This window comes from Natator depressus, chromosome 14, assembly GCF_965152275.1.
Source record: "Natator depressus isolate rNatDep1 chromosome 14, rNatDep2.hap1, whole genome shotgun sequence".
Classification (NCBI taxonomy): Eukaryota; Metazoa; Chordata; order Testudines; family Cheloniidae; genus Natator; species Natator depressus.
Genome location: NC_134247.1, coordinates 28,966,246 through 28,988,583, shown reverse-complemented (window position 1 = coordinate 28,988,583; position 22,338 = coordinate 28,966,246). Strand labels below are relative to the sequence as shown.

General features: G+C 46.2%; 2 protein-coding genes across 2 annotated transcripts in view; both read right to left on the bottom strand.

Moving 5' to 3' along the window:
- The window catches only part of LOC141998837 (uncharacterized), a gene marked incomplete at its 5' end in the record, with an annotated part of 30,377 nt that extends 11,674 nt beyond the window's left edge, over positions 1–18,703 (bottom strand). The window contains 2 exon segments of the mRNA XM_074971815.1: positions 17,784–18,220; positions 18,222–18,703. Coding sequence (XP_074827916.1) covers positions 17,784–18,220; positions 18,222–18,703 — 919 coding nt within the window.
- The window catches only part of LOC141999010 (uncharacterized), a 56,820-nt gene continuing 53,077 nt past the window's right edge, over positions 18,596–22,338 (bottom strand). The window contains exons 4-5 of the mRNA XM_074972088.1: positions 20,834–20,943; positions 18,596–18,917 (exon numbers count right to left, since the gene is read on the bottom strand). Coding sequence (XP_074828189.1) covers positions 18,748–18,917; positions 20,834–20,943 — 280 coding nt within the window. The 3' untranslated portion in view covers positions 18,596–18,747. The remainder of the gene's footprint in view (positions 18,918–20,833; positions 20,944–22,338) is intronic.

Below are 22,338 nucleotides of genomic sequence, written 5' to 3'. Positions count from 1 at the left end.
CATGTATGGGCCGGTACTGGTGGCCGGTTCTTACCGGTATGCTGGACCGGCCCACTTTCACCTCTGGTAATTATGATGTTTATTCTAAATATCAGTGTTGTTAGTTTGCAGAAACGTATTTGCAGCACAAAGACATCAGTACGGTAGAAACAACACAAGAGGCTAATACTGCGTTTAGAAAACATATAGCAATTCTTCTAATGAAGGAGTCAGGTAATTACTTTCTACCATGTACTGTGGACTCATTAGGTACATGTGAAGATAACAGGAAGAGTGGAATTATGTCACGTAACAGACAATTATCTTAATATCTCTGAAGTGGCATATCTCACAGGTTTGGTTCTGCAATGGTGACTATGAATCAATAATATCTTTAAGTACACAAAAATTTGAATGGGGTGAATGGTTGCTATTGATTGACCAGTTGAATGAAATTGGTATTCTTATATACAGGTGCAGTAAAGTAAAAATTTGAGAAAATATGACTCACAAAAAAGAAAAAGATATATTCAAACCAGTGACTGGATTAAAATATTGACATTAATTAATAAATCAAGATTTGCATTTTCAGTGTTGGTCGTAATGTATTCATCATTTCATAGCGCTGTATTTATGTTTAAGAAAGCGTGGAGGACTACTGCCCATACTGCAACCTTGTCAACTGTGGAAAGGAAAGTGAGGATTGCACAATGGTAAGAAACATACAATTGTATGAGAAATAAATGCCATAAACTGCCTAAGGATCATGATTCTTGTAAAAATTCCACATCAGTAAACATTTTCATCATGCTGATAGGCATATGTTAGGTAATGCTGACATGTGGAAGGAATAGCATGAGTGAATGCAAAGTATGTGTAACCTTATAACTTCTGTGATTTCATTTTCTCAGTTGTTACTTATCAAAGGTCCAGTGTGATTCTTGCAAGAGGTGGGCACATGTGCCCTGCATTACAGAAGGAACCAATCAAGACTACCTGACTGATTAGAAGAAAGAGTACAACTACAAAAATTGTGCATAGTTCCCTTCTTTACCAAAAAAAACCCAAAACCCATTATGTTTAAATGTCTTGTTCAAAACATAACGCAACCAAAAGAAATTTTTTCATTTATATACCAGACTATAGATGTAAGCAGAGTCAGGATGAGCTCCACCCTGACATCTGGTGGTGAGGTGTGGCAAGTTGTGGAAAAGAACTTCAGGGGCTGATCTCATTTGCATAGGCACACCCACCCCGCCTAGCATGAGTCCATAGCTGCCCAAATGGTCACTTTGGCTGCTGTGGGATCCCCAGTGTCTCTGTTATTGGGGCAGGAAGAATAAATTGTTATTACTCTGACTATGGGAACTGTGCTTGGAACTGTACTGGGCCTTTTGTTATGATGGAGGGACTCGCCATCAACTAGGCAGCACTCGCTAGGTAAGGGACATGGGTTCCAAAACTCTGTGAATAGAGAGAGGCTGGGGAGAAGTATTAATACTTGGTGGCATGGGCCCCGGCCCCTTGGTGAGGGCCTTACATGCTAATTGCACTGCCTCATCTCTCCACTGTGGAATATCAGAGCTAATTTTGATTCTATTAGGAGTCTAGTTACAGGCTGCTGAGCTCACTTTGGGCTAATGGTGTACCAGCAGTGAGGCTCCCCTACTACAAGCTGAATTCACCTAAGAGCTGAAATCACTGAGTGTTGTGTTAAGTGGGGGGAAGCCTGAAGATATATTGTGGAGCAGTTTGCAAGGAGTGCTGGAATGCCTTGTGGTCAGGCTGGTGGAGCAGTTCGTGGGATGGCGGGAGCTGCTTGTGGGACGCGGAGCAGAGCAGTTTGTGGGACGGCTGGTGGGGCGGAGTGGAGCGGAGCAAAGGCTTATGGAGCTGTGGGGCGGTCAGCTTCAGATCATGTAAGGTGCCCCTTACCTCTCTCTCTCTTCCCCCCACCCCCCCCATCTCCACCCAGGTTGGGAGGTAAAGCTCTGTAGATAAACTTTCAAACTCTGGGGCTGCCCTGACCAGGGACAGAGACTTTTGGGCCACTGGACTTTTTGGACTTTGGGTGATTTGGGGTTGCTGGACTCAAGAACCAAAGGGAAAGGGCATGCCCCAATTTGCTTGGGGTGGGTTTTTTGCTCATGGGTTGTGTTATGAATCCTGTTGGTGGTGTTTCCCCAACATAATGCCACATTGTTTCTCTCTGTTATTAAAAGGCTTTTTGCTACACTCAGACTCTGTGCTTGCAAGAGGGGAAGTATTGCCTCTTGGAGGCGCCCAGCGGGGGTGGTATATATTTGTCCCAGGTCACTGGGTGGGGGCTCGAGCTGGTTTGCATTGTGTTACTGGAATGGATCCCCTAGATATTGAACCCGGCCCTTGTTGCTGCCAACTCTGATGGGCAGAAGAGTTACATAATAATAAATGTTTTTCATTTGAAAAAAAATATTCTCGGTATTTGTGTCCATGTGTATAATGCAAATTATAAAAGCAGCAAGGAGGAAGCAAATCGTGAGTGTTTTTGACCACAAAACCCCATCCCTCCTGATTTGCAACCATCCCTGGACCAGTGACAGGTGCATGGGCAGCCAAGTCATTGGAAATAAGCAAGGAGGAAGCCAGTGAATAAAATCAAAAGGGCCACTGTGGTATCACCTTGGACTCATGGGCATGCTCGGTACCCCCAAACCTTACCTCCCTTTTCACGTATCAACTGCGCGCATTAGCTAGGAGGGAGGGAATTGTGATTGTTTTCGAACAAAAACCCCATCCCTCCTGATTCGCAACCCCTGGACCAGGTGGTAAAATCAATTTGGCACATTAGCAAGGAGGAAGCAAATCGTGAGTGTTTCCACCAAAACCCCATCCCTCCTGATTTGCAATCCTGGCCAGGCAATAGCAAGTCCTAAGAAGTAGCCAAGATGGTCACTTTGAGTGGCAGAAACTGCACCTAGTTGCAAAAGGGGAGGGTTGAGATTTGTGTCATCACACTGGCCCCAGCCCTTTCCCCGGGTCTCTCCCCTCACCTGCAGGCTCCGGCTCAAGAGCTGGCTTCGGCAGAGCCCGGGGCTGGTTCCAGCCCCGGAGAAAGCCTCCTCCCCCTCTGGCTGGGCCCCGAGGGGCGCTAGGGAAGGGCTCTCCCCACACACAGCCCGCTGGGGAGCAGCAGCAGCTCAGCCCGGGCTCCTGGCTCACACAGTAGAGGACGGAGGCTAGGGAGGCTGTAGTAGCAGCAGCATCTGACCCAGGAAGTTCAACCCCCATCTACTGAGCAGCAGAAGCAAGAAGAGTAATAATAATAATCAACTTGCAAGCAGTCTATCATCACACCGTGTTAACCCCCGCTCTGCCAGACAGTAGCCAGAACCCTTCTCTCCTTCCTGAACAGAGAGACCAGCCCAGGACCGGCTCTAGGCACCAGCAAAGCAAGCATGTGCTTGGGGTGGCACATTTCCAGGGGCAGCAACCTAGAGCCAGATGTAGTGTATTAAACTGCTCCGTGTAGGAATATACTACTGGTAGCAGTTACTGATACATAACATAACGGATTGTAAGAAACTGCTACTGTAGTAAACTGCTACTGATGTAGCAAATGCCTACAGGTAGCAGTTTCTTGCCCTGTAGTGTATGTGAAATTGCTACATGTAGAAATGTGCTATCTATAGCAGTTATTTATACGTAGATTGTAAGGAACAGCTTTTGTAAAAAGATGCTACTTCCCTCATAGGTCATGTTTTCTAGACCTTAATTTTTTTTTCTCTTCTCTGGACTCTCTCCAATTTGTCCACATCTTTCCTGAAATGTGGTGCCCAGAACTGGACACCTGGACACAGTACTGCCAGCTTGTGGTCCACTATGACCCCCAGATCCCTTTCCTCAGTACTTCTTCCTAGGAAGTCATTTCCAATTTTGTATGTGTGCAGCTTGTTATCGTTCACAAACTTTATAATTGTACTCTCTATGCCATTATCTCAATCATTGATTAAGATTTTGAATAGAAACTTATCCAGAGCTGATCCCTGCAGAACCCAACTTGTTATGCCCTTTCAGCCTGACTCAGCCCTTTCAGCCTGTGAATCACTGATAACTACTGTCAGAACTGTTTTCCAACTAGTTTGGCACCTATTTTATTTTAGCTCCATCTAGGTTGCATTTCCATAGTTTGTTTATGAGATAGTATCAAAAGCTTTACTAAAGGCAAGATAGACCATATCGACCACTTCCCCCCATCCACAATGCTTGTTACACGGTTAAAGAAAACTATCAGTTTAGTTTAATATGTGAGACTGCTTGAATTAGCTACATCAGATGGCCTTTTTTAGCAAAGTAGGACCTGTTGCTGCTGCAGGTAGCCCAGTAATACAGATAGCATTTTCACACACACAGTTATGTGTAAGAAACTGCTATCTGTAAGGATGTGCTACCTGTAACATTGCAATCTGATTAAGTTAATTCCTACAGATAGCAGTTTCTCACACAGTAGGTATGTGAGACTGCTATCTGTAGGAATTAGCTACATCAGATGGCCTTTTTTGGCAAAGTAGGACCTGTTGCTGCTGCAGGTAGTGCGATCCTACAGATAGCATTTTCACACACACACATAAGAAACTGCAATCTGGAGGGATGTGTTACCTGTAACACTGATGTGTGTGTGTGTGTGTGTGTGATGAAGCTAATTCCTACAGATAGCAGTTTCTCACACCATAGGTATGTGAGACTGCTATCTGTAGCAATTAGCTACATCAGATGGCCTTTTTTAGCAAAGTAGGACCTGTCACTACTGCAGGTAGTACTATCCTCGCTGCTACATATGTTTCTGGACAGTACAAGGCCTGGAATCTAATGTATACACATTAACCCTCACAGGGCACATCACTATACAAAAAAAGTTGTGTCTGTGGCTGTAGTGGGGCAGCTTCCACTATGTGTGAGATGGCAGACGGTGAGGAGGGCCAGGCAGGTTTGTGGGTTTAGAAAAAAAAGGTGTGAACATTATGTATATGTTTATGTATGGGATACATATAAAATTAGTGGATGGTTAACAATGCATTACAAGAAGTTGGATCCCAGGGCCACAACCACCACTGTCTGACCTGTTTGGTACCGAGCATACACTGCCAAACCAAAGCTTCCCAAAATACAGTGGGATATGACACTAAACTGGGAGGAGAGGTAGATATGCTGGAGGGTAGGGATAGGATACAGAGGGACCTAGACAAATTAGAGGATTGGGCCAAAAGAAATCTGATGAGGTTCAGCAAGGACACGTGCAGAGTCCTGAACTTATGATGGAAGAATCCCATGCACTGCTACAGACTAGGGACCAAATGGCTCGGCAGCAGTTCTGCAGAAAAGGACCTAGGGGTGACAGTGGACGAGAAGCTGGATATGAGTCAACAGTGTGCCCTTGTTGCCAAGAAGGCCAATGGCATTTTGGGATGTATAAGTAGGGGCATTGCCAGCAGATCGAGGGACATGATCATTCCTCTCTATTCAACATTGGTGAAGCCTCATCTGGAGTACTGTGTCCAGTTTTGGGCCCCACACTACAAGAAGGATGTGGAAAAATTGGAAAACGTCCAGCAGAGGGCAACAATAATGATTAGGGGACTGGAACACATGATTTATGAGGAGAGGCTGAGGGAACTGGGATTATTTAGTCTGCAGAAGAGAAGAATGAGGGGGGATTTGGTAGCTGTTTTCAACTACCTGAAAGGGGGTTCCAAAGAGGATGGATCTAGACTGTTCTCAGTGGTGGCAGATGACAGAACGAGGAGTAATGGTCTCAAGTTGCAGTGGGGGCGGTTTAGGTTGGATATTAGGAAAAACTTTTTCACTAGGAGGGTGGTGAAACACTGGAATGCTTACCTAGGGAGGTGATGGAATCTCCTTCCTTAAAAGTTTTTAAGGTCAGGCTTGACAAAGCCCTGGCTGGGATGATTTAGTTGGGGATTGGTCCTGCTTTGAGCAGGGGGTTGGACTAGATGACCTCCTGAGGTCCCTTCCAACCCTGATATTCTATGATTCTATATCTATTCATGGTGCATCTCATTCTGAATCTATACAAGTGCTTCTGGGGAGTACCCTGACTGCCAAGACAAGGAGTCCAGGAGGCATGCACACAAGTGACATAGTAACCATAGTGACTCTGTGCTGCCATAACTTGAGTTAACCCATGCTTAAAGTGTAGATATGGCCTTAGGTATATTAAATGTTTCGGAGAGGTAACAGGAACAGTATGAGGGTAGACTAAGATTCATTCGGGTGTTTAGGCTTGTCCTAAATATAAAGGGAAGGGTAAACACCTTTAAAATCCCTCCTGGCCAGAGGAAAAACCCTTTCACCTGTAAAGGGTTAAGAGGTAGGATAACCTCGCTGGCACCTGACCAAAATGACCAATGAGGAGACAAGATACTTTCAAAGCTGGAGTGCGGGGAGAAACAAAGGCTCTCTGGCTGTCTGTGTGGTGCTTTTGCCGGGAACAGAACAGGAATGAAGTCTTAGAACTTAGTAAGTAATCTAGCTAGATATGCATTAGATTCTGTTTTCTTTAAATGGCTGAGAAAATAAGCTGTGCTGAATGGAATGTAGATTCCTGTTTTTGTGTCTTTTTGTAACTTAAGGTTTTGCCTAGAGGGATTCTCTATGTTTTGAATCTAATTACCCTGTAAGGTATTTACCATCCTGATTTTACAGAGGTGATTCTTTTATTTTTTCTTCTATTAAAATTCTTCTTTTAAAAACCTGATTGCTTTTTCATTGTTCTTAAGGTCCAAGGGTTTGGGTCTGTGTTCACCTATGCAAATTGGTCAGGATTTTTATCAAACCTTCCCCAGGAAAGGGGGTGTAAGGTTTGGGAGGATTTTGGGGGGAAAGACGTTTCCAAACGGGCTCTTTCCCAGTTATATATCCGTTAGATGTTTGGTGGTGGCAGCGATAAAGTACAAGGGCAAAAGGTAAAATAGTTTGTACCTTTGGGAAGTTTTAACTTAAGCTGGTAAAAGTAAGCTTAGGAGGTTTTCATGCAGGTCCCCACATCTGTACCCTAGAGTTCAGAGTGGGGAAGGAACCTTGACAAGGCTCAAGGCTCAGGAACAAAGAGACACATTAAAAAAAGATATGTATTTATTAAAATTTCTTGACTCGAGAGTTTTATGATTTTAGAATTCTTGTGGTTGTAAAGGTATCTTGGGGTTGTAGATGTGTGTTCACTATATTTTGAAAGGCAAAACTATGAATGGGTTGAACAAAGAATTAGATCAGTCCTCAGGATAAGTACATTGGCTATTAGCCAAGATAATCAGGGATGTAGGCCCATGTTCTGCATGTCCCTAAACTGTCCTTTGACTGCTAGATGCTGGGAGTGGACAATGGGATGGTTCACTGAGTCATTGCCTGGTCTGATCATTCCCTTAGAAGCACCTGGCATTGGCCACTGTCACAAGACAAGATACTAGATTAGGCGGACTATTGGTCTGACCCACAATGGCAGTTCTAATTTTATGCAAAAATTACAATAGATTTTTTTCAAGGGAGAAAGACATTATAGGAGATAGTATACTGCCTTTATTGAATATTTGAGATTCAAGTTGTACACAATGGCATGCAGAAAAACACTAAGAGCTCGACTGAGAGGCAAAATAACAGTTGCTAAAATGCAATCCCCATTGGTGGATTGACTCAAAACAAAGTTTTGATGCTAGGCCAGAAATTCAGTCAGCTCTAAAATGAGAAGAAAAAATTAAATTTAAAAATTCAGGGAATTCAGGGAACACCAGCAGCAGATAAAACAACTTGGAAAACTGCTAGGAGACTCTATGCAATCAGATACAGTGACAAGGGATTCTTTGTTTCTGAAGGGGTATAGGTAAAATGTTTCACTGAATTAAATCTCAGGGATTATCTATACTGGCAAGTTAAAGCACTCTAACTTGCTGCCTCAGAGGTGTGAAAAAGCACCCCCCCACCGAGGGCAGCAAGTTTGAGCTCTTTAAAGCGCTAGTGTGGACAGGCTCAGCTCCCAGTGCTTGGAGCTAATCCCCTCATCGAGGTGGATTACCAGGAGGACTGGCACCCGCGGCAGCGCTTTGAACTTTGTAGTGTAGACATACAAAGAGGACCTGCATTGACTAGGCATTGGGATGCCTGTGACTTTAAGAACCCAGCCCTGGGAAGCCCATGCTGAGAGGTGCTGTCTGTGAGAGGGGAAATAAAAAAAAAGCCCCCTTGCCCCCACCATTTTTGCAAACACTGGTGTCTCAATCCCACTGGAGTAACTGTTACACCCTCTGCCCCTATCTGTGCCAGGTTTTGCCCTCTGACACCCTCTGCCAGTGCCTTACCCCAAGCTTAACTCCTGCTCCTTGCCCCCAGCCCTGATTTTGCCCTTTAGCCGCTCTCCTAATCCCGCCTCAAACTGCTTGACCCCCCCTCGACCAGTCAATTTCTGCCCCCTGCTCAGACCCTGGCCACCCCCCTACTCCGATTGGCCCCCTTTGCCACTTTTTAACCCCTGTCAAAAGCAGTCTGCAGAATCTTAGGGATAATAAGGGCAGGGTGAAGGGCAGTGGCTTCAGCAGATGTTACTGAGCATGCTCAATTTATGTGACTATACAAAAAAGCAACTTTGCTCAAATAAAAAAGCCTCTCGCCCCCCTCCCAACAAACTATTTTGCAAGCACTGGTGTCTCGGTCCCACTGGGGTAGCTGCTACCCCCTCTGCCCCTGCCTGTGCTGGGTTTTGCCCTCTGACACCCTGTGCAAGTGCCTCACTCCTGGACTTAACTCTGCCTCCTCCCCGCCTCATTCCTGATTTTGCCCTTTAGCCCCTCTTGTAATGCTGCCTCCAGCTGTTTGACCCCCCGTGACCAGTCAATTTCCGCCCCCTGCTCAGACCCTGGCCACCCCCCTCCTCCGTTTTGCCCCCTTTGCCCCTTTTTAGCCCCTGTCAAAAGCAGTCTGTAGAATCTTAGGGATAATGAGGGCAGGGTGAGGGGCAGTGGCTTCAGCAGATGTACTGAGCATGCTCAGTACAGCATAAGTAGCACAGTACTGCGGCGAGCACTTTATTACGTTACACCGGCCCTGGGTGGGAGTCCTCCTAGCAGCAGAAGCCCTGCACGTTGACCGTGAAGGTGTCCGTGTACTCAAAGTAATAAACCAGCATCACGGTTCCTGCCGTGATCACCGCCTGGAAGTAAAGCACGCTGGTGAGCAGAGGGCACTGGCAGGCACTGCGGCTCCGGCGGCCGTGGCAGCCCCCTACCCGGCTGCGCCCTCCGCCCGCTCCCCGGCGGCATCCGCCAGGGGAGAAGGTGGCTAGTCCCAGGCAGCTGCATCGTCGTCGTCGTCATTGTCGTCCGGGTGCAGGCTGGAGCACATGGGCAGCGCAGGAGGCTGGTTCGTTCCGGGCAGCGGCTCGGCCCATGGGCTAACGCTGGGCAGCTGCACCAGCACGGCCTGGGCACAAGCCCGTGCCCAGGGGCTGCTCCTGTCAGGCGGCTGCACCCCGGCACAGGCCTGTGCACTGGAAGAGCAGATGGCGGCTAGACCCGGGCAGCAGCACCAGCTCCATCCAGGCACGTGCCGGGGGCGGCCGGTCCCCTCCCGGGAGTAGCCCCTGGCCGCCGGAGCGGGGAGCCCGGCTGAGAAGCGGATCCGATGGTTCCCCTCTCCAGTGGCGCTGGGGCTGCAGCATTTGAGCCAAGCCCGCCCCAGGCAGGTGCCTGACACCTCTGCCAGCCTGAGCCTTATGTGGGAGGGAGGGGGGCAGGAATCCCAGTCACTCTGAGCCCGCCAGCTCAGTCCGCAAGAGCCTGGCTCCTGACAATGCAGCCGCCGCTCCTGGGCTGCCAAATCCTCCACCCTTTCCCTTCTTAGGATTTTGTGTCTTTGTCCAAACAGCTGGAGCAATAATTCCCCCTGCTGAGCAGCCTTGTGCACAGCCCCTGCTGCCGCCTTCTCCACTCTAGCTGTAAATTCTTTTACAGATGTACCAATATATTCTTCAAAAAGTTATGCTCTGAGATCAGAACTCCAAAAAATAAATACAGATAACAAGTAACTTTCAGGTTGTGCCCCAAAAGGACAAAAGCCAGAGACTGTAGTCAAAAAACTCAAATGGTCTTTTACAAGGCCATACTGTTAACCTTAAATCCATGTTAAACTTTACTTGGCTTTGTTACTGCAATCAATCAGTCTGATCTCAGTTGTGAACCAGATTTGCCAGGTTTTTTCCCCCCTCTCCTGCCAGAACAAAGGAACCTCCACAGATTTTGTGTGTGCTTTACCTTTTTCCTGTACCATACGAACAAGAAATACTCCGTACAGAAGGACTGGCTCAGCGTAGCATGGAAATCTGGCACGGGAACAGCAATAGAACCGGTTGGCAGATTCTGTCACTTTGGTAAAGAAAGTGCTAAACAGGAGAATATATTTAGTAGATGGGGAAAATTAGTCTTTCAAATGTAAGCAGAGTCAGAATGAGCTCTACCCTGACATCTGGGGTGGTAAGCTGTGGAAAAGGACTTCAGGGGCTGATCTCGTTTGCATGGGCACACCCACCATGCCTAGCATGATGGACTGCTTGCCCAAATGGTCACTTTGGCTGCTGTGGGATCCCCAGTCTCTCTGTTATTGGGGCACTGGAGTAATAAAGGGTTGTTATCCTGGTTATGTGAATCAAGGACAGTAGAACTGTACTTGGCATTTTACGACAGAGGGACTCGCCCTCAACCAAGTAGCACTCGGTAGGCAAGGGACACGGGTTCCAAAACCCAAGGAATTGAAAGAGTGTATGCTGAATACTACTTTGACTTCTCTCCTTGGTGTACTGACAGAGCTAATTTTGGCTTCATTAGGAGTCTTGTTAAATGCTGCAGAGCTGAAATCACTGCTATTTAGGTCTAACCATTAGACCTACTTTAGGCTAGTGGTGCACCAGTACTGAGGCTCCCCTACTACCAGCTAACAATCACTGAGAGCTGAAATCACTAAAGAGCTTGAAGTTGTTTAGAGCTGTGTTAAGGGGGAGGGCCTGAAGATAAGTTGGTGAGCAGACAGCCAGATGGCTAGAGAGGAGCAAATAGCTGGGTGGCTGGTGGAGACGAGCGGACAGCAGGGGAGCAGAGTGGGTGGCTGGCGGAGAGGTACGGCTGGTGGTGAAGACTGCAGTAGAACTCCATGGAGAGGTGTGGCACTTGGCCGTCAACCTGAGCAGAGGAGCATGTAAGATACCCCTCATACCTCCCTCCACTTCCACCCAGGCTGGGAGGTAAACTCTCCAGATGAACTTCTGAAATCTGGGGGGGCTGTACTGACCAAGGACAGAAACTGTGGGGGGGGGATGGACTACTGGGTTGCTGGACTTAAGACCCTGAGGGGAAAAGGACACTGTCAAACTTACTTGGGGGTGGGTCTTTTGCTCATGGTTGGTGTTATGAATCCTGTTTGTGGTGTTTCCCCCATATAATGCCACACTGTTTCCCTCCTTTATTAAAAGGTTTTTGTTACACTCATTCTCCGTGCTTGCGAGAAGGGAAGTATTGCCTCTTAGAGGCGCCCGGGGGGGTGGTATGTAATTGTCCCAGGTCACTGGGTGGGGGCTTGAGCCAGTTTTGCATTGTGTTATTGAAACAGAACCCCTAAATACTGAAGCCGGCCCTTGTTGCTGCCAACTCTGATGGGCAGAAAGGATACACAAACACATATACAGCTTTGAGAAAAGTCAGATTCACTTATACTGAAACATTGGACTCAGAATGTAAATTATTCACAGTTGATTAGCCCAAGACAAGCATTTCTCAAACATTTCTCAATGCTTAAAATTAAATGAGTATACTAATAGGAAATTGTTTTATTTCATTAACTACAAATTCTCTGTTTTCATTTTTTTTTTAATTTTAAATAGTCAAAAAAAAATTTGCAAAGTGCAAACATGTGTAAAAGCCAAAAACAAAGGGGGGAGGACAGCAAAAAATTTTTTGCTTGCGGGGGGGGAGGGCAGAAAACCTAGAGCCGGCCCTGGACCAGCCAGAGTTAATAAATCAAAGTGAGAGGCCCAGAGAACTGTGGCTCCTGCTGCCCTCTAGGGCTCCAAGCACTGTCAGCCCTGGAGTTATTTTGTTGTCCCAGCAAGAACAGTCCCCAGTCTTTCTAAAATTACCCTCCCCCAGGGGGGCTCCCGGAGTCTCCTCATTCATCGATTCCCTCCACGGCCAGAAGGGTCTGTTGTGATCATCTAGTCCAGGGGTTCCCAAACTTGGTTCATGGCTTGTTCAGGTAAGCCCCTGGCGGGCTGCAAGACACTTTGTTCCCAGCCAATGGGAGCTGCAGGAAGCGGTGGCCTGGCCTGCGCTGCTTCCCACAGCTCCCATTGGCCAGGAATGGCAAACCACAGCCACTGGGAGCTGTGAGCAGCCGTACCTGTGGCCGCTCAGGTAAACAAAAAGTGTCTCGCTTACCCTGAACAAGCCGCGAACCAAGTTTGGGAACCCCTGATCTAGTCTGATCCTGTTAACACAGGCCACAGAGCTTCCCCAAAATAATTCCTAGAGCAGATTAGCAGAAAACATCCAATCTTGATTTTAAAATTGCCAGTGATGGAGAATCCACCATGGCTCTAGGTAAACTGTTCCAATGGTTAATAACTCTCACTGTTAAAGTGTATGCCTTATTTCCAGTCTGAATGACTAGTTTTAATTTCTGGCCACTTGATTAGAAAAGGTTGTTACAAGGAGGAGGGAGAAAAATTGTTCTCTTTAACCTCTAAGGATAGGACAAGAAGCAATGGGCTTAAATTGCAGCAAGGGAGGTTTAGATTGAACATTAGGAAAAACTTCCTAACTGTCAGGGTGGTGAAGCACTGGAATAAATTGCCTAGGGAGGTTGTCGAATCTCCATCATTGGAGATTTTTAAGAGCATGTTCGACAAACACCTGTCAGGGATAATACTTAGTCCTGCCATGAGTGCAGGGGACTGAACTAGAAGACCTCTTGAGGTCCTTTCCAATACTATGGATTCTGTGGTTGTGTTATAACTGTCTCTGCAAGACTGAAGAGCCCCTTATCAAATATTTATTCCCCATGTAGGCACTTGTAGACTGTAATTAAGTTACCTTTAGCCTTCTCTTTGTTAAGCTAAATAGATTGAGTTTCTTGAGTCTATCATTATATACAGCCACATTTACCCTACAAACTTTGGTCAACACAAGTTACATTGGCATGCAGCTACCAAAGTCTATACATTGCTTGGGCATGTGTATACTTGGCTGCTTGTGTCGGCGCTGCGTGTATTCACCTGGAGTGCTTGTGTTAAAATCATAGGGTTAAAAGGGACTGCAAGGGCCATCTAGTCTAACCCTCTGCCAAGATGCGAGATAAAGCATCTGGAACAGATGGCTATCCAGCCTCCTTTTGAAAACCTCCAGTGAAGGAACTTCCATGACCTCACTAGCCAGTCTGTGCCATTGTCCTACTGTTCCTACAGCTAGGAAGTTTTTCCTGACATTTAATCTAAATGTGCTATTGTCAAGGTTCCTTCCCCACTTTGAACTCTGGGGTACAGATGTGGGGACCTGCATGAAAACCCCCTAAGGTTATTTTTACCAGCTTAGGTTAAAACTTCCCCAAGGTACAAACTATTTTACCTTTTGCCCTTGTACTTTATCGCTGCCACCACCAAGTGTCTAACAGATATATAACCGGGAAAGAGCCCGCTTGGAAATGTCTTTCCCCCCAAAAATCCTCCCCAAACCTTACACCCCCTTTCCTGGGGAAGGCTTGATAAAAATCCTCACCACTTTGCATAGGTGAACACAGACCCAAACCCTTGGATCTCAAGAACAATGAAAAAAGCAATCAGGTTCTTAAAAGAAGAATTTTAATAGAAGAAAAAGTAAAAAGAATCACCTCTGTAAAATCAGGATGGTAAATACCTTACAGGGTAATCAGATTCAAAACGCAGAGAATCCCTCGAGGCAAAACCTTGTTACAAAAAGACAAAAACAGGAATCTACTTTCCATTCAGCACAGCTTATTTTCTCAGCCATTTAAAGAAAACAGAATCTAACGCATATCTAGCTAGATTACTTACTAAGTTATAAGACGCCATTCCTGTTCTGTCACTGGCAAAAGCATCTCACACACAGATAGGGAGAGAGTTTTTTTCTCCCTCCCTGTAGCTTTTGAAAGTATCTTGTCTCCTCATTGGTCATTTTGGTCAGATGCCAGCGAGGTTATCCTAGCTTCTTAACCCTTTACAGGTGAAAGGGCTTTTCCTCTAGCCAGGAGGGATTTTACAGGTGTTTACCCTTCCCTTTATATTTATGACAGCTATGCTGTAGTTTGAACCCATTGCTTTTGTCCTGCCCTCTGTGGCAAGAGAGAACAACTTTTCTCCATTTTTTTTATGGCAGCCTTTCAAATATCTGAAGACTGCTGTCATGTCCCCCCTTAATCTCCTCTTTTCCAAACTAAACTAAAAATACCCAGTTCCTTCAGCCTTTGCTCATATGACTTGCATTCTATCCCTTTGATCATCGTTGTTGCATGCCTCTGAATCCTTTTTAGTTTCTATTCATCCTTTTTATACATTGGTAACCAAAATTGGACACAGTACTGCAGGTGAGGCCTAACCAGCGCGGAGTAGAGCGGTACTATCGGCTCCTGTGACTTGCATGCTATGCCTCTGTTACAGGGCTTATTCCTTCACCCACTTACTTCCCTGGTCCTTCTCACATGAACAGAGAGCAACAATACCCGAAATCCAAAGGTGCAAACAATTCATTGTTTATTGGGGTGAACTTCCAGCAAGCATGATTCCAGTTTCCTTCCTTAGTGTCCCCCTTCCCAGCTCTGACACCACAGAGCCTTACCTGTGTCCCTGTTCCCATTCCCCCGCTTAGCAAAACATGATTCCAATTTCCCCTCCCCCTTACTTCCTGATTGACTGCAGACTATATAGTAAAACCTGAGTTCTGCTTAGCTATACCTTAACCAATCATTTTCCTGAAATTTAACTAACCAATCCTAACATATTGTAATATGATTATGTAACCAATTATATCCCACCACCTTAGTTTACACCCAGCAAAATTAATTATACAGCAGACAAACAATCACAGAACCAGACAGAGATTATACAGACAAACAATAGCAAAGTGGGAACTATAATGACAAAACAATACAGAAGTGAGGATTTCACAACTACATCTATAAAGACATAAGGGTTTCCCAGCTGTCTATTGATAAGTGAGTTCTTACCGAACAGAAAACTATCAAACTAAACTTCCTTTTACATCCTCTAGCTTTTCTCTTTCTCTGGAGGTGATAGATCGGATCACCTTTCTAACAGCCCCAGACTGCCTTATTTCAATGTGACTAGTTTGGAATGTGAGGATGTGACCATTCGCTTCCCAGCTTATGGCTGCTTCTGCTGCTTAGCCAAAGGCCTTAGCCTAAGAACAGGGCCTCAGACTGTCACAGTAAGAGAAGGCCCTTACACTGGCAGACAGTGATTTTATTTCTTTCTTTTATACCTCTATAACTAGCTAAGTGATAAGAATACACCTAAATTCTTAGAGGATAGGCCTTTACAGACAGGCCTGAATATCTATATCCTAACAGCCTCTGCTAATGCAACCTAAAATTGACTTCCTTTTTTTGCAACAGAGTTGCACTGTTGACTCATGCTGGGGATGTGATCCACAATTTCCAGATACTTCTCAGCAGTGCTGCTGCCAAGCCAGTTATTCCCCATTCAGTATTTGTTTTTTCTTCCCCTAGTGTGGCACCTTACCTTTGTCTATGCTCAATTTCATCCTGAGGTTCTGCCACCATGGCTGTTCCTCCCTGTTCTGCAGTGCTATCCCGTCCAACCAGCAGTTGGCAGACTAGTTGGCAGACTAGTCCCCTCAGTGGTCCCCTCAGGAAGCTGTCACGTAAAAGTAACTGCTCTATTTCTTTCTTCTCTGCTAGCCATATTGCCTTGGCTGTCTCCCACCCATCTGAAGCTGTCCAGCTGCATGACTGCCAGTACACACAGAACAGCCTGTTCATATTAGGAACTGTCAGGACCATGGCCTCAACAGTAGCTTCCTCATGCTGCCTTACTGCAGTTCGAAAATGTCACTGGTGAGGGACAAAAAAAATGGATGAATGATGGGATGCCAGAAGAGGAATCCTAGGAGTTTGTTAGTTTGACCCCAAGTCCCAGTTGGTTGTGGTAGGCATCCCACAATGCACCATGAAAAAAATCCCACAATGCAGAGAGCCCAGTGGTGAAACATTGTGTCCTGGGGTGTCTGCTCAGGATGCTGCACAGTTATTTTGACTAAAGTGAAGAGCAACAATTCAGAACGGAAGCAGCTAAAAGTGGCATATACAAAGAGAAGTGGATGCACTCTTTCATGATAGTTATACTGATACAGTTAAAGCAGAAAAACATACACCAGAAAAATCTTTCCCATGCAGACATGGCCTAACTTCAATGAGTCTATCAGCCTCAAATTCAAATATAAATGTAAACCTGTGGTTTCAATTTCACTGCGTTCTTCATTTCACCTGTCCTTACCACTAGTTCATACAAACAGCCAATTAACTTTACAATGGAATCTTTTAATATTAACACTCCTGCTCCAAACTCAGTTGATGAGATATTTTTGGAGTACAGAGAATTAGCTTCTATGTTTTTACACTGTCCTGACTCTGAAGTGAACTTTGATATTTTTGTGTGTTTTAAGTGCCTGTATAAAAAAAGAAAAGAAGAAGAAAGAAATAGCAAGATAATTACAATGGAACGTCAGTGCATTTAATGGACCTAGATTCTAAATGTACAAGGGATGATTACTCAGCCTTGTGGTCAGCCCCTTTGGTCTGACCTAGCATGGCCATTGTTATGGAATAGGAACAAGTAAACGGGACATGCAGTTCACCTACTCATTACGGGGGCTCTGTAGAGTATACATGTATTGAAAAGGAGAACTGCAGACCCATGACAGTGTATGTATGTGACTTGACTGGCAGATATCAGTAACTCAGTCATCTACCTAAACCTTCTAGATCTGTGAATTCATAGTAACTACAGGGGAATAAAAAGCAGAATCCAAGTGTAATTTCAGCTGCTAGATTGTACAGTATAAAATAAACCCTTAAAGAGACTTTCCTGGAGGCCCATTTCACCCCACAAAGATAAATTTTCACACACTTGTCCTCTCCAGATAAAGGACTCTGAGCATTTGAGGAACTGGGATCTACCTCATTCCTCCTTGTTCAAAGCAAGAAAAATCACAATTAAACCATTGCCTTGACTCAGTGCTCAGAGCCCAAGATAGGATGTTTTGAACCTGAGTCCAACATTGCTCCTGTATGTATCAATTCCATTAAATAACACACTGGGAAGAATAAACCAGAAGTTACAAGGTAAAGATTGTTCTAGGTTTCTAGTACCAAACTTAAATGTAGGAGCTGAAGAGGGGGCACTCAAAGCTTCCTTGAGAAGTGAGAATCAAATCCCATCACAACGTCTCAGTCTCTTGCTCTATTGGACTCCCTTCCAGGAATGTGATTTTATTCTCTGCTTTAATAACTGTTACACGTCCTTGTTACCTGGCCACTCCAGCCTGGCCTGACACTCAGATTCATGGGAATCGGCTAAGGTGTTATCCATCCCATCCCTAGCCAGGACCCCTCTAGGGTTTGTGTCCTGTGTAGATTCCCTGATATGTATTAAAGTCTGCTCTGAGATGTGCCCTCATTGCATTTTTAGGGTTTCTATCCCATCTGTTTTCTCTGATGTTTGCTGAGGTCTGAGCTGTATTGGAAGCTTTTTCCACAGGTCAGGCATTTATATGATCTCTCTCCTGTGTGGACTCTCTGATGTGCAATAAGGTTGGAGCGCCAACCAAAGCTTTTCCCGCACTTGGGATATTCACAGGGTTTTCCACCCGTGTGGGTTCTCTGGTGTGAATCCAGGTGTGAGCGCTGACCAAAGCTTTTCCCACACTCGGGACATATGTGGGGCTTTTTGCCCATGTGGGTTCTCTGATGTTTAATAAGGTTCCACTTCTGATTGAAGCTTTTCTCACACTGGTGGCATTTATAGGCGCTCTCCCCCATGTGAGTTCTCTGGTGTGAAATAAGGTGCGAGTTCTGGTGGAAGCTTTTCCCACACAGGGAGCATGCGTGCGGCTTCACTCCTGTGTGGCTTCTCTGATGGGTAATAAGGTACCAGCTCCGGCTGAAGTTTTTCCCACAGTCGGGGCATTTATAGGGCTTCTGTGTGGATTCTCTCGTGTCCGATAACCGATGAGCTACATTTGAAGCTTTTATCACACTTGGAATACTTATAGGGTCTCTCTCCCCTGTGGATTCCCTGATGTGGTGGGAGGTGGGAGCGGAGTCTGAAGCTTTTCCCGCACTCACTGCAGGTGTAGGGTTTTTCTCCCATGTGGTTTCTCTGATGTTTTGTGAGGTCTGAGCTGAGACTGAAGCTTTCCCTGCAGTCACTGCATGTATAGAATTTCTCTTCTGTGTGGATGTGCAATGAGGTTTCCGCGCTGGCTGAAGCATTTCTCGCAGTCAGGGCACTTGTAGGGTTTTTCTCCTGTATGGATTCTCTGATGAGTAAGAAGAATGGATTTCCAAGGGAAGCTTCTTCCACAGTCTCCGCACGTGTAGGGTCCCTCTCCAGTGGGGATTCTCTGTTGAACAGCTTCTTTGATTTTCTTGTTCCTTCGAGAGGATCCTCTGCTCCTTTGAGAGGATTTACACTGCATCTTCTCTGGCCTGCAGACTCTCATGGGCTTCTTGCTGCTTAGGACTCTGAGAAAAGTTCCCTTCACCTCTTCCTGAGACCACCCTGTGTGGTTCCACTGGCTCAGGACATTCCTGCTGAGAGTTCTCCTCCTCCTTTTCACTCACTGTCCAGTCACCTCCTGGGACAGAGGGAAACCAGACAGGAGTCAGTCAGTATATTGAGGGGAGGGAACCAACCGAAATAGCTGATGGGGAGACTGAAATATTAGGAGATGAATCCCTCAAACCCAGCCACTCCCCTGCTGTCTCCTCTCCTGCACAGCCACGCTACCACACGGGTGGTGCAGCTGGCTGCCAGACATGCTGCTCTGAGCAGCATGGTAAGGGTACCGGGGCCGGGGGGTTGGATAAGGGAGAGAGGGTCCCAGGGGGCAGTCAGGGGACAGGGAGTGGTTGGATGAGGCGGAGGTTCGGCGGGGCGGGATGGTCGGGACAGGGAACAGAGGGCGGTTGGATAGGGCAGAGGTTCTGGGGATGGGAGCGGGGGTCCCAGGAGGGTGCGGTCAGGGGACAAGGAGCAGGGGGAGGGATAGCTCAGTGGTTTGAGCATTGGCCTGCTAAACCCAGGCTTGTGAGTTCAATCCTTGAGGGGGCCATTTAGCGATCTGGGGCAAAAATTGGGGATTGGTCCTGCTTTGAGCAGGGGGTTGAACTAGATGACCTCCTGAGGTCCCTTCCAACCCTGATATTCTATGATGGGTGGGGGTTTCTGAGGGGGGCAGTCAGGGGGTGGGAAGTGGGAGGGGTCAGATAGAGGGTGGGGCCAGGCTGTTTGGGGAGGCACAGCCTTCCCTACCCAGCCCTCCATACAGTTTCACACCCCGATGTGGCCCTTGGGCCAAAAAGTTTGCCCACCCCTGTTCTATACACTATTTTCTACCATGCTCTGAAAGATGTATGTGTGTTAGTTATTGTGATTCCTGCTTTGTAGAGAATATTTGTTAAGAGTCTGTAATTACAATATCCTGCAAATGGTAGGTTGTAAATCTAGAAACCATTTGGTCAAAAAGCAGCCAAACCCATAAGAGTGTTTCATGAAGAAACAGAACACATCCCTCTTGTACAAGATGCCAATGTGGTATAGATATGATCTTTATCACCAGAAAAGAGATTTTTGTCAGATATGTATGGCTGAGAAAGAGTCCTGGATGTGAAAAAGAATAGGAGGATGTTTTTATTCAGAAAACCTCAAAAATAAGTAATGTTTAAGATGTGTTATCACAGCTCTAAACCAAGTCATAAAAGTGAGTCTTTTATAGCCATCATGTTTACAAAGAAAAACTTCAGTTAAACCCACACAAAGAATTCTAGAAATATCCTGATTGAAATTGATTTCTTTTGTAAACACACTAATGTCTTCATTCTTTAAATATGGAGAAAATGTATGGTCAACATAATTACATTACACAATGCATGAAATTTTTCTCCTCCCTCAGCGATGTAGCTAAGGTGACCTAAGTTTTAGGTGTTGCCCTGACTTCAGCCTGTTCTTGTGTGATTTTTCTTCCTACACACACACTCCCCTACCCAAAACAATACTCAGCCAGACGTTCCTGGTTGGGTTCACATGCGCCTTTTGTCTTAGGTAGGGCTTACCCTTCAGTCAATAGAACTGTAAGCATAACTTCATCCCTACCAATCTCAATAGAGTTTTAACTCAACCCATAACAAGATTTCACCCAACTCTTAATACTATGTCAAAGAACCCCTGTGATTAAAAGTAGTGGGAGCCACACCCGAGTTGGCAGAAGACAAGCAATTAGTAAAAGCTGACCTGACATTGCTTGTTTATCAACACTACATATTTTTAATAATTTTTAAAATTAAGTGCGTTAGCGTCCACCAATTAAAATTACCTCTTTCCACCTCACACCCTTTCCCAGAAGAGAGTGAGCCAGGGACCAATTCTACCTCCTAATCCCATCCAACTAGAGATGAGGGTAGGGGCTACAGGGTCACACACAACCGGTGAAACCCCCAGAATGATGTCTGCCATGAGGATACAAAAACTATGTCATTTTAGCAGAATCCTCACCTGTGTCTGTATCTCTCGGGATCTCCCTTTTCTTGTAGCCCTGGAGATTGGGGACCCAAGGCTCCTCCCCTAGTTCCAGCTGGGAGATCACATCCAGTTTGGAAATCCTGCTGCAGGGGGGTAGGGAGGAACAGGAACAAGGGTTGATCTTGTTCATTAAGGTCAGTGTACTTCCAGACCCAGGATATGAGCAGTCCCCGAGAGAGACTCCTTCCTCTCCCCAGCCCCACCCTACAGGGACTGGGCTATAAATCATACAAGATCCCATGACACACTGGTCTGGAGCAAGGATTCAACCACTGCCTAGGGAACAGTCCTAATTTATTCCCTGGGGGAACTGAGCAGGTTGCTACACTCTCTAGGTATCTGGTTTGCAACTAAGTTTCCACCACAGATTACAACCTCTGCACCCCCTCACACATGTGCCCCCACCCACCCATAGGCCTCCACAACACAGGCCAGAACAGGAATATGTTACCTAGGTTGACCCAGCTACTTCATTCACAGGTGTGAAAAATGCACAATACCCCCCACCCCGAGCAATGCAGTTATCCTGACCTAAGTCCCCAAGCAGACAGCACTAGGTTGACAGAAGAAATCGTCCACAGACCTAGCTGCTGCCTCTTGGGGAGTTGGATTTACTATAGTGAAGGGAGAACCCCTCCCATCATTGTATTAAATGTCTACACTGAATCACTACAGTAGCCCTGTCTACACGGGGATTTAGGCTGGCTTAACTACATCACTCAGAAGTGTGAATTTTTCACACCCCTGAGCAGTGTAGCTGGGTTGATCTAATTTTCTAATGTGGACCAGCCCTTAGTCCATGTCTATACGTACAGTGCTGCAGCTGTACCAATACAACCTCAGCACATCTGGTGGAGACGCTCTATGCTATCATAACATCCCTTAGGGCATGGCTACACTGGCAGATGTAGAGCGCTGTGAGTTAAACCAGCCCTCAGAGAGCGCAGCAGGGAAAGTGCTACAGTGTGTTCATACTGTCAGCTGCAAGCGCGCTGACGTGGCCATGTCTGCGGCACTTGCAGAGATATTGGGAGTGGTGCATTATGGGCAGCTATCCCACAGAGCACCTCTTCCCATTCTGGTACTGTGGCTTGGGTGGGGCATTCTGGGTCCTGTCCCAACGCCCCATGATGCATCGCTTTGCATCTCAGCAATCCCTGTACTTCCGTCCACATTTGGCGCCCTCTTTCAATGTTTTTTGTACTGTCTTCCCTTTCGGTCTGCGGGAATGGATCCTGAACTGCTGAGGAATATGCAGATGGGTCTCGCCAGCACATCATGAATGGCAGTCAAGTTACTCCTTAAGCTACAAACTGACAGTGCAGAGTCCGACGATGATGTTGACTCACATAATGCATACGACATGAGATTGCTTGTGGCATTCATGGACATGTTCATCACAGTGGAACGCTGCTTCTGGGCTCAGGAAGCAAGCACTGAGTGGTGGGATCACATTGTCACGCAAGTCTGGGATGATG